The sequence below is a fragment of the Vicia villosa genome, linkage group LG3 (assembly GCF_029867415.1).
Source record: "Vicia villosa cultivar HV-30 ecotype Madison, WI linkage group LG3, Vvil1.0, whole genome shotgun sequence".
NCBI lineage: Eukaryota > Viridiplantae > Streptophyta > Magnoliopsida > Fabales > Fabaceae > Vicia > Vicia villosa.
In genome coordinates, this window is record NC_081182.1 from 79,318,098 (window position 1) to 79,330,377 (window position 12,280).

A 12,280-nucleotide genomic window follows, 5' to 3' on the forward strand; every position below is an offset into this window, starting at 1 on the left:
AAAAATAATTTATAAATATTTAAAATAAATAAAAATAAAAAATAGTTTTAATTTTTTTTCTTAAAATGTTATTTAAATGATTGTATTCTTTTGTTATGAATATAAATTTTTTTAAAAATTATTTAAATTTAAAATAATTTTCATAATAATCATTTTATAGATTTTTGAAAAAAAAATATACATATGTGATTTTGATGATACTTAATATTTAATAATATATATGAGAGAAAGAAATATACATTAACAATGTAAATATCAACCAATGAAAAATATATATCTAATTAAAACACATTTTTTATTTTTAAAATATTTTTAAAATACTAATATGACAAAGCAAATATAAGAATTTTAATTGATTGCACGTGTAATATTGGTTTAAATTCAATATATATTTAGGATTTGGATCCTCTCATATTTTTTGTCAGCAATCTCAACCATTCATTCATTATATTTTTGTCTCCTTGCATGTTTTTATATTTCCTTTAATGGTCAATCAACCAATGGATTGAAAAAGGAGAGATAGCAGCATGAAAAGGGCCGGAGGGGATCCAATAAATGTTATGAGAAAAGGGGACAGTGTAAAAAAGTTTTACACTGTCAACCAATCACGACCATGTATCATACTCAGTCATATTGTTGTTTTTAAATTACTGAAATGGCATGACAGAATAATATATTCTCATAGGATGATCGTGTAAAACTTTTTTACAGTGTCAGTACATCACCATTAAACCCTTATGTTATTTATTGTTAAAATTAATTTTTTAATTAAAAAACTTAAAACAAACTTCTCATATTTAAAAAAAGTTTTTATAAAAATATATTTTTGAAACTAAAACAAACTTTTCTATATCACTATCTTACTATATCATTTCAAATTATTTTTGAGATCCAACCATAGAGTAAAGACACTTAGGAGAAGAGTAACATTTTTAGAAGCAAACTGACCCCAACATCGTAACTCAAATACTTTTGGACCCACAACACAAACCCCCTAAACTATCACTAAAAAACTCATCAACTAACTAAAAAAACTTTCCCTTGAATATTTAAAATCTTAATCTAATTAAAAAAATAAAAGCAGGCCATAATTTTCGAAGTTTTGGTAGAAAGTGACAAATAGAAACGTTTTGAAAAGAATTTCACGATAAAAGGCAGAGAGAAAGAACGAAAGAGAGAAAGGTGTGAAGAAGAGTAGAGGAGGATGCAAATTACATGAGAAACCAACACAAACCTCCTACTCATTCATCCCTTCTTCATACCCTCCTTTTCTTCTTCTCCTTCATAATTTTCCAATGGAAGAAACCTCTGTTGTTTTCCACTGGAGCGTTATCAGATCTATGTTATCTATCCTTCAATGGTGGACTTTCAATGTCACCGTTATCATCGTTAACAAGTGGATCTTCCAGGTTCTATTTTCTCTTCCTTTTTTGGATTATTTTATTTTTATCTATTTTTAGAGAGTTTCACACTTAAACCTATGCTTAGATGCTTTAATTTTTTTAATTCAGAAGTGTAATTTTTAAATTGTTATATATACTTAATTGTGTATTAGTTTTGTATCAAATGGTGTGATTTTTAATAATCATTTTTTAATTTAGTTATTTTCTTAATCATCGTGGTTTTAACTTTTAAGTTTAGGTAGAGGGAGAGGGACCTTTGTAATTGTTAATTGCTATTTTTGCTCTTGCCTTTTAATTCATAGAATTTTAGTTGTTGAGTGCAGGTGAAACTGAATAAGGATTTTCTTTGATTTGATTTTCTCTCGAAATTTGATATGGAATCTCGGACTTTAGTGTTTAAATCTATCTTGGATTGCATCATATGAAATCAAAACTGTCTAACCAAAATATGCATTGAAAATAACTTTATGTAACTGTCATAAACCATGACAGAGCTCAAGTAAGTGTGAATGTGATTATAAAATGAATTAAAAATGATCCTGGCTGAACCTCCGGGGGTTGGCCTAGTGGTGAAGGCTTGGGTCCTGAAAGTATGCTCCTCTCGAGGTTTTGCTCTTACTTTAAATGGGGCCCCGCAAATGGACGGTGGATTGGTCCCTTAGATTAGTCGGTTGCAAGGCCTGATACCAAGATTTCCAAAAAATAATCCTGACAGATCAAAGGTGTTGTTAATTTGTGAGCTTGTGCTTTAGTGTATATAAAGTATCCAATTCTATGTTTTGATGGTAAAAAAAGGTCTGGTGGTTTTCTTAGGTTGTATTCCTGGCTCCCTAAAGTCAGATCTATATTTAGAAGGGAGTTATTAATTTAAATTTTTAAGGAGAAAGGAAGAGGTGAGTTATATTTAAAGGTTTCTTTAATGTTGGTATTGAAGTCTAGACAAAAATTAAGAGGACTTAAGTGATTCTAATCACTAGATTGTTTAATTCTTTATGTTTTTGTTCCATTTATAGCGAAGAAAGGTTTATCAATCTGTACAACTTCTTGCACAATCCACATTAGAATTTAAGACTCCTCAATCCACACCTTAAACACTCGATGATTATTAGTCATAGTAAAGATTTGTATGGATTATAGCAAATATTTTATTTTATTTTATTTTCTATTTGCAGAAATTGGATTTCAAGTTTCCCCTGACAGTATCCTGTGTCCACTTTATCTGCTCAGCCATTGGAGCATATGTGGTAATTAAGGTGCTGAAGCTTAAACCATTGATAACTGTTGACCCTGAAGATCGCTGGAAAAGAATCTTACCTATGTCATTTGTGTTCTGTATTAACATAGTGCTGGGTAATGTGAGCCTACGATACATTCCAGTTTCTTTTATGCAGACAATAAAATCATTCACACCTGCAACCACAGGTAAGGTTCCATAATTAGTTTTTAAGGCTTAACTTTCCTGCCAAATTTTTGCTACCCGCGTTATGTTCAAACTTTAGAATATTTTCATCTGAACCTGGTGGACTTGCACAGTTGTTTTGCAATGGCTAGTGTGGAGGAAGTATTTTGACTGGCGTATTTGGGCTTCTCTTATACCCATTGTTGGAGGGATTCTTCTCACATCTGTAACAGAGATGAGCTTTAATATGTTTGGATTTTGTGCTGCCTTACTTGGCTGTTTGGCTACATCTACAAAGACCATCCTTGCAGAATCTCTTCTGCACGGATACAAGTTTGACAGGTACTATCTTTATGCTAGAAATTTCTACTGTTTGCAACTTTATACTTTGGCCTTCTTTCTTTCATTTCTTTATTTTTCGTCTGGAATTCTGCATTTTACCGTACATACAGACTATCCACTTCCCAGCTATTTGCGTCTGTAATACCTACTCCTTATAATGGACAACAGGCTTTGAAGTCCTATATAATTATTATTAGTCCATTTTTTATTAACTTCTCTCCAATATAGACTAGGAAGTATTCTATATCTGAGCTTAGGAGTTAGGACATCTATGGTTGCTGCGAAATTTGATTGCAGCAAGCCTGCAAATGTTGTCACAAATCAGCACCTTTCAGGCATAATAACCAAAGTCTTTTAAGCGACGATTCAAAATTTACTGAACTTAACCTTCCACAAAAGTGGCTTGCGCATGGGTAGTTTTATTGTGAATTTTGAACATGTTAAATATAGAAGGCCCTTGATATAGAGTAACTGAAGAGGTCCAATTATCGGGTCAGCAACATAAGGGCCTACAATATGGAAGGTTTGTTCTTGAAGGAATAAAAGGGATCCTATATTGTGTTAAATAACTGATGTGGCAGGTGGTTAGCATTGGAGGGAAATGATTCACTTGGGAAAAGAGAATTTAAGAGAAGTGTGCTCATAGGGAGAAGGAAACTTGTTAGATCAGTTGGACAGAGAATATTTTACGAGGAGCTTAGGCTCGGATCTTTTCTTGTCAGCTTTGCTTTAATTTAATGCACATCTCCTTCTGCTGGTGCCATCTTGGGTGAGGCACCAATAACAATGCCTCACTGGTGTGCCAAATTGAAATTACACAATACTCATTCCTTCATTTATTATTTGTTTCTCCCATGCCTATCCTTCACATGTCTAGATTTTGTCGAGAACCTTTGTATCCTCATCAACCTTCCCTTCAATTTCTACCTCCCAACAATGAACTCCAATCTACCCAGTATGATTGTCTCATCCCACCTACCCCTGATCCACCGATATCTAATTGGTTGCCCTCCCTAGCATAAAGGTGGCATCTCAACATCACGTCTCACGTGTCCTATTCAGAAGTGTTTGCCGTCTTGGCAGCACCTTTTTTGGAGCTGCCTTGGTGGAGGCCTAGTCCTTTTCACAATGGCCCTCAATGTTTACTACTCCTTTGAAGTTGTTCAATTTGTTTGAAACACGATGTGTACAAAAGAAAACATTATGTTCAACAAAATATCCCTCAAATCCCCTATTTATTTATTCAAGATATATGATTACAAGAGTTTTCCTTCTATAATTCCCAGAACAAAGCTCCTTCACACGATGGACAATCCTCTTCTCAGCCATGACCAAAAGATACAAAGAGTACCACTACCAGTGAATCCCCACTCTAGTCCCACTCCTCTCTTTATATCCTCCCTCCTAACATACTTACCACATCAGTGTTGTCCTTTAACTTCCCCCAAATCCAGTGTTATTAAATTGCGGCGCCATGGCCGCTATGGCCGATATACATGGCGGTTTTTGAGCTCGCCGCAATGGTAAATATCGGCCGCTATTGCGGATTTTTCCGCTATAATCCGCAATAACGGCGCCGCAAATCGGCCGGTATGGCGGGATTTTGTCTTAACACTGCCCAAACCACAACCCAGTGTCTTATCGTCCCATCTTCAATCCATGCTAATTTCCTTCTATACTGATAATTTGATTCCTCTACTGCTCATTATTATTAAACCGTAACAAAATCCCTAACCCAAATCTAATTTCAAATAAAGATTCACTCTCCATGGCTAACAACTTTTATGATTGGGAGTCTTGGCTCCCGCCCCAATTTCTTACCGATGATGACACAATGTTGGAGGACACTGACAATAATAACACCACTTCCTTGAGTCCTACGAGGGTTGAGGAAAGCTGTTTAGACACCATTTCAGGGGCACTGATTTCCCTACTTCAATCCCTTAGTAGAGTTTGTGGTGAGGTCTGACAAGACTGAGAAGGACGGAAAAAATACATGGCCGAGTTAACTCATTGAATGGCTAACTCCACCTTTGAACTTGATACAAACAATCTTGTATCAACTGTTTGCGGTGTTACTTTCAGCAAAAGGCATCTCCTTCAATTGGTATTTGGGAGCAGTATAGGAAGCCAACTAATGAGCAACCTCATTGTCAATGGCATTGAGATTCTCTTTGTCCTGTTTTTTTAGGATGACTTGGATCCCATGATAAATTTTTCTGCATGTGGAGCTAGCAATTTGAAATAGAGCTATCCTGGTGGTGGAGGTGTGTTTAATGTGTAGTTTTCAGGGTTTCAGGCTCAGTAGTGCTTCCGTTGTTAGTGTATGATATTGCATTGACCATTGAAAACGGTTGCGTGTTGAGGATGAGGTTCTTTATAGAAATGACAGTCTCTCATAATTCCGGAAAAAATAGATGTGGATAATTCAAAGAACATTGGGGTTTGGGTTGTAATAAAAAAATGTCGTCTAAAACCATATTTGTTAATTTTACAATTGATATACCTCACTTGTTCAACCAGAATTCTATTCTGGTTTCTATTTGTAATGAATATAAATTTGTAATCGTTGGTGATCAATATTTGTGTTCTGCAGTAATATTTTAATAGAGGAATGCTTTGCAGTATAGACATTAGACAAGACACAGTTACTCATCTTATTTGGAATAATACTGGCTATTAAAATAAAAAGACGTTTTTGTTATAAAAGTCGGCCTGGTTTATTCTTTGTATGTTTGTTTGAAATATTCATTTCTATCTTGATGTTGTTGCTGGGTATAAACTTTTCCAACTTGTGTTAGAACATGGGCAGCCATATATTCCTTGCAAATTAATTGTCTTTTTCATGTTTGCATTCGATAACATCACTAACAATATATATAATATTACCACCAGTGGTAAAAATGCAATAGTTTTGCATTTGGTATTATCTTTTTGGAATTTGGATGCTTGGTGTCCTTCTCTTTTCTCCGAACTGTGTGTTAAATACTCTTTTAACTCATTGATGCAAGATTTTTCTCTCGATTATTTCAGTTCACCTTTAATTTTCTGCATTCTAGATTTTTTTTCTGGATTACTTCTTTTCACCTTTTATTCCTTGTATTTGTATAAGCCATGTCTTACTTTGTTCTACTCCAGTGCACATGTTGGTTTATATAAGTTGCTCTGCCAAGATTTTTCTGCAGTACACCTAACTAATTTTTCTTTTCATGCTATCTTTAGTATAAACACGGTTTACTACATGGCACCTTATGCAACCATGATCTTGGTGCTTCCTGCCACATTACTTGAAGGCAATGGAGTTCTGGAATGGCTTAATACGCATCCATATCCTTGGTCGGCCCTCATCATTATTTTCAGTTCTGGGGTGTTGGCTTTCTGTCTTAACTTCTCCATTTTTTACGTGATCCACTCCACCACTGCTGTAACATTTAACGTTGCTGGGAATCTTAAGGTGAGATCTATAACACTATGGTTCAAGCCACTAACTATATTTTCCAGTCTTTTAACTTTCAATGAAGTTATTTTGCATTTGTTAAATTAACCCGAAACATGTATTTTGTGCAGGTTGCTGTTGCTGTCCTTGTTTCTTGGCTGATATTTAGGAACCCAATTTCATATTTCAATGCCGTTGGCTGTGCCGTCACTCTTGTGGGTTGTACATTCTATGGTTATGTCAGGCACTTGCTCTCCCAACAGCCACCCGTTCCAGGAACTCCTCGGACACCAAGGACCCCTCGGAGTAAGATGGAGTTGCTTCCACTTGTAAATGATAAATTAGAAAACAAGTTCTAATAGTAATTGGTTTAGCTACATATATGAAATTTCTTCTGTCATTTGGAAGACAGATATAGCAATAGGTCTAAAAATATGAAAGTGACTTTGGTTATTTATTATTGTGTTAGAATACCCCAAAATATTCAATGCAAGAGTCTTTCTTGTTTCTTTAGCCCTCAATCTTTGTCAGTTGTGTTTTTCTAGCATAGAGTTGTATCTTGTATGTAGCCCACGAGGCGATGATTGTAAGTTATTATTTATTTTGTAATTGCAAATGAGTTGGACTTGACATACCTAACAGTAATTTGTCTATTAGTGTTTCTAATGAGTTGGACTTAACATACCTAACAGTAATTTGTCTATTAGTGTTTCTAATGCATGTGATACAAATATAGTTTTAACATTATATGCAGGATACTTATTTTTGGGATTGTGGTTCAATTACCAGTACAACTACTGTGCTACAATACAATGACAAACATAATTAACAGTATTCAAACAGGACTTGAGTTTCAACTCCAAAATTTCCTGTTTCTATTTGTCCATTAGTGTTTCAAATGCATGTGATTAGCAACAAAGATAGTGTTAGAGCATTAAACCATTGCAGGTTAGTATAACGGAAAATTTCAGCCAATGTGAAAACCGGAGAATCATGAGTTTAAACTCACGCTGTACTAACAGGACCAATGTGGGTTACTTAATATTTGCAGTGCAATAATTAATGTGCTGCAGCAATGACTTTATTTTCTAGTAGATCTTGTGCAGAATAATCAACCCAAAATATGTATGATAATATTGTTCACAAACATGAACCAGTTGATGATTTTCAAACATGTATTATGATGCCTAAAAATGACAAGCTTATTTAATTAGTGAAGTTACGATACACAAGTCAGAATTAGTTACATAGTGAGATAGATTATATAGATGATAATACAAATATGAAGGTTAATTTATTTCCCCATTTATCCCTCTAATGAGATCTAAAACTATTACTAGAAGATAATAAACTATAATCTAAGCCAAAAGCCAGAAGTTCTTCTGCCACCTGGTGCTGATAAGGTAGCCATTATTGCCCTGGCTTCTCTTCCTTACTCCTATAGTCAAGCACTCTGCATTATTGATACAGTACTCCACAAACTCCTCTGTGCTACTACAGCTGCCACTTCCACACAGACTGTAAAAAGTAATGAATAAATTTCAATCACTAAACCATTTTAAGAAAAAACTCAGAATACATACATTAGTAACAAGAGAAATTTTGAAAAAATGGTATCAGAAAGTTGCAAATTTTTTGTGTTTGGATTTTAGGACTTTTACCAGCTTAAGAGGGAAGGTGGCTTCTTTTGGCCAAGTACCAAGATAGAGACCTCTAATTTCTTGACCTGGCTCATCACTGTGTCAAGTTTTGGTCCTTGAATTACAAGTGCTTCCACTTCCACCTATGTCACACCATAACATTATCAAAAACCTTCTTTTAAAGAGAAGAGGACATAAAAGGGTGAGTGACATGTTAAAACTTAAAAAGAAAAGCTGAAAATAAACACAAGGGACCAGTGCATGCACCTCAAAGTTCAGACACTAGCATCTAAAGAATAGAAAAGTTGTAGTATAAGAGAAGTGATTTTCCTAATTCCTACTTAATTAACTCTCAACAACATTGAAAATTCACATAATTTTTTGAGTCAGGATTTACCTCTGGCTTGCAATCTTTGCAAAGTGACCCAAGATGATTAACAAGATAAGCAGAAGAATAAGAATCAGAACCAGCCCTTTGAGGAGAAACAATATGAAGCAAAGTGAACAAATCACCCTTATTAACAACATGAGTAAGAGCCCAAATCATAGCATGTTTAGAATGAGAAGACCCATCCACAACAACCATAACTCTTTTCCTCACCATCATGCCACCACTCTCTTCACTTCCATACATGTTTATGTTAAACCCTTCCATTTGCTTCAGATTAGTTTCAAAGTCACTACAAGTCACTCCCAAGCTACTGTTGTAGGTGTTTTTTCCACTCCACCTGTTGGAGGTTGATTTCCAAGTTTCCTTGGCACTTACCTGTCTCAAAAATGAAGATGAAGTTGGCATTGTGAAGTGAAAATTGTGACCCTTTTTATGTAACCACAATAATTGCTAGTTGAATAGGTGGAAATGAGAGAGTAGGGTGCTAGAGTGTAGCAGAGGCTTTGTTTGGCAGATTATTACTTACTATGCTGGGAAAACAGACCTGCTACAGGAAAGAAGAGAGAGAAAGTGAGAAAGAGAGAAAGAGAGAGAGAAAGTGAGGGCATGTGGGGAGGAGAGGTAATGCAAATTACAAAGATGAGTGAGGTTTTATTTTTTGTGCAGATTAAAGTGTCACGGGAATCTGTGGTCTGTTTTGTGCATGATGAAAAACTAGAAATTTATGAAACCTCTTTCATGTATTTAAGATTCCTTTGTACATGTTTTGTCATTGTAATTGTCATGTTTTTTGTTTGAGAAATGTTATGGTTACACCCAAAGCTACACCAACACCGTATGTATATACGGTTACTTATACTTTTGTTTTTTTTAATAATTTTTTCTTGCCTAGGTTTTTGTGTTAGCATTAAAATGTATTGAAATGTATAAGGTGTAGCTACGGTGTAGGTACTTTCCAGTGTACACATAGCACCCCTGTTTTTGTTTTTGATATAAGATTTTGTTTGGTCATTATATAATCTGACTCATAATATTGATATAAGCCATAACCATATGATGGGTTAATTAGGTCATGTCACATAATGCACGTGATGTAAAGTGGTCCACCAATAAAGAGTAATGTCATTTGTTAGATATATTACTTCTAGTTCTCTCCACACTTTGATTCATGCCCATGGATCTAAATTTCAATGTTTGGATACATACTCATCATGTTGCATTTTGATTAAAGGGGCAACCGGGTGCCTGCCCTACATGGCGAGGTCATGATACTTGTCAAGTATTGTTCCCACCAGAAATCAAATTTGATATTTCTCAAATTTCGTCGATTGCAGGAGCTCGTTTACTACTCGAGTCCAATTATTTGGTTTCTCTAATCTCTTTTTTCTTTCTTATGTGTATCTTTATTATTTTTAATAATAAAGAAACTTACATGCCTTACATAATTGATGGTGTAGACCAATCATTTTTGGTGCATCCTTAAAAAAAGGGTGGCGGGATGAAGTCATCAGCATTGCAAATATGTAACCCAATTGTAAAAATTCATGTAAATGTTTGTACCTATAAAATATCCCAAAAAAAACGGAGTGGGATATACATATTGATAGTACATATTGATAATACAAGTCTAAAATTTTGGTTCATTCTATAAAAAAATATAGATAAAATTTAGATAAAATTGACCTGTCTGATAGATCAGATCCATTTCGACACAGATATTTTATAAAAAAAATACCAACAAAATTGACATGTCCGTCGAATTAGATCCGTTTGGGTCATAATTTTATTTTTTTTGTTTACACTCCACACGGTCATTTTGAGTTCAATATAATAGAACTATTTGGAGGAGGACATTAACGTAAGGCAAATCACTTGAACCAAATAGTAACCAATCAATCAATGTTCCAAATAGAGCTAGCGTAAGGGAAACATCTATAATATATTTAAGAATAGGGAGTATTTAGTTGTTCTAAAATTAATTGCTAGTAATTAACAATGTAAAGAAAAAGCTAAAACTTTAACTCACGGTTCTAGTTTTTTATTGAAGATGTTTATGATTTTAAAGTTTTCACCATTTTAGAAAACTCGGTGAGACAACTTCACCGTCCCAAATTTAAACCAAATTTATTGCACCAATTTTTAAAATATAAAATAAAATATAGATTTCTTTACTTCTCATTCATCACTCGTTTCAGAAATCTGACAGGGGAGTAAAGAAACTGGACCTCACAAGTTATTAATGCTATTATAATAAGAATACATTGTCATTAAAATAAACGTAAAGCTTAATTCACTGTTAGTGAATGAAATATTGAAAATAATTAGAGTGAGTGAGTATATTAAATGGGGGGTTTGTCAGAAAGGAATAGAGAGCCTCGTGAATTGGGTTTTTGTATTTTGTTTGGTATCGGGTAAGTGGTAAGCAGTGATGACTAGAAGAGGTCAGAAGATTGTACTTCCAAATTATTGCTCCCGCGTAGCTCGCTGAAACAAATCAAGCACTCAACTTCTTTTCAATTACCATCTTCGCCTTTTTCACTTGTGTTATTTACCACACATCACAACATGCTTATAAATTCGGATTCAATTTTCTATTCTAATTTTGTGTGTTGTTTTAAAATGTGCATTCAATTGTCATCCTAACGAGTATAAATTGTTGGGTTGTGGTTCGGATTGTGAATGAATTTGGATTTATATGGTTGGAGAAAATCATTTAAGTAGATGGATGATCCGAGTTGAAACCGGTGCCAAGTGCCATTCAAACATGTACTCTTTCATAACTAGGTCCTTCATTTAGGCTATGTTTGGTTAGGAACAGGTCGGAATGGAAATTAATCGAGCGAAATTAAATAGAATGGAGCAGAGTGAAATGAAATGGAGCAGAACAGAATAAAAATTTTATTCTATTGTTTGAGAATTTTGAATGGAGTAAGACAAATTTTTCATTCCGTTTAAATTGAAAGGAAATGAATATGATGATAAATAATGAAATGGATTAGAATTCATACAACTCTATTTCGCTCTATTCCATCCGATTTTAATTAATCCTAACAATAAAACTTTAATTCATATTATTTCATTTCGCTTCATTCAGTCACATTCCATCAATCCAAACATACTTTTAGTGACATTATTTTTATTAATTTTATCAATGGGTGTAAATACTCTAGGACCATTTCCCCTAGCTTCTTTGAGAAAATTAAAATATGTAATTGTAAACGTTAACTACTTTATTAAATGGTTGAAGCAAAAGCGGTGTCAAAGATCGCGACAGAAAGAGCAAAACGCTTTTATTATAAGCAAATAATTTGCAAAGTTTGGTTGCTAATGTGCATCATCCCAGATAATAAAACTCAACTCACCTATTCCAGAATACATGAATTCTGCCACCAGCTAGAAATTCAAACTAATTTTGTCTAGGTTGAGTACCCCTAAGCCACTGGTCAAGTCGAGTCCACAACAAAGTTATCTTCTACCAGATCAAGAAAAAACTTGACAAAGCAAAAGGGTTATAACTTGAACAATTATATAGGGTATAATTGTTTTTAATTTGTCTCTAACATTATTATATTATTTCCTTTTCATATCTCTCATATCTATTAAATTGTATTTAAATATTTCGCCTAGGAGAATCACGTGTAATACGGTCTTATCACACAGCACTTCACT

At 34.1% G+C, this 12,280-nt stretch overlaps 2 protein-coding genes across 2 annotated transcripts; one reads left to right on the top strand and one right to left on the bottom strand.

Annotated features, from left to right (window-relative positions):
- Nucleotides 1–1,078: 1,078 nt before the first annotated feature.
- On the top strand, nucleotides 1,079–7,264 carry LOC131661999 (UDP-galactose transporter 1-like). The gene is made up of 5 exons (XM_058931667.1): nucleotides 1,079–1,409; nucleotides 2,576–2,825; nucleotides 2,937–3,144; nucleotides 6,367–6,598; nucleotides 6,712–7,264. The coding sequence occupies exons 1-5, from the start codon at nucleotides 1,296–1,298 to the stop codon at nucleotides 6,937–6,939; spliced, it is 1,032 nt and encodes a 343-aa protein (XP_058787650.1). The 5' UTR covers nucleotides 1,079–1,295; the 3' UTR covers nucleotides 6,940–7,264.
- Nucleotides 7,265–7,737: 473 nt separating this feature from the next.
- LOC131662000 (uncharacterized) lies at nucleotides 7,738–9,394 on the bottom strand. Its single transcript, XM_058931668.1, has 3 exons — nucleotides 8,618–9,394; nucleotides 8,242–8,363; nucleotides 7,738–8,098 (listed from the first exon to the last, which is right to left on the bottom strand). The coding sequence occupies exons 1-3, from the start codon at nucleotides 9,014–9,016 to the stop codon at nucleotides 7,939–7,941; spliced, it is 681 nt and encodes a 226-aa protein (XP_058787651.1). The 5' UTR covers nucleotides 9,017–9,394; the 3' UTR covers nucleotides 7,738–7,938.
- Between the last annotated feature and the right edge of the window lie 2,886 nt (nucleotides 9,395–12,280).

Bases quoted from the DNA above. Each gene is read 5' to 3' on its own strand.
- LOC131661999 (XM_058931667.1), top strand. From the start codon at position 1,296: ATGGAAGAAACCTCTGTTGTTTTCCACTGGAGCGTTATCAGATCTATG. The intron at 1,410-2,575 runs GTTCTATTTTCT...TTCTATTTGCAG, and splicing joins TTAACAAGTGGATCTTCCAG to AAATTGGATTTCAAGTTTCC. The intron at 6,599-6,711 runs GTGAGATCTATA...TATTTTGTGCAG, and splicing joins ACGTTGCTGGGAATCTTAAG to GTTGCTGTTGCTGTCCTTGT.
- LOC131662000 (XM_058931668.1), bottom strand. From the start codon at position 9,016: ATGCCAACTTCATCTTCATTTTTGAGACAGGTAAGTGCCAAGGAAACT. The intron at 8,364-8,617 runs GTAAATCCTGAC...GGTGTGACATAG, and splicing joins GCAAAGATTGCAAGCCAGAG to GTGGAAGTGGAAGCACTTGT. The intron at 8,099-8,241 runs GTAAAAGTCCTA...TACTTTTTACAG, and splicing joins CCACCTTCCCTCTTAAGCTG to TCTGTGTGGAAGTGGCAGCT.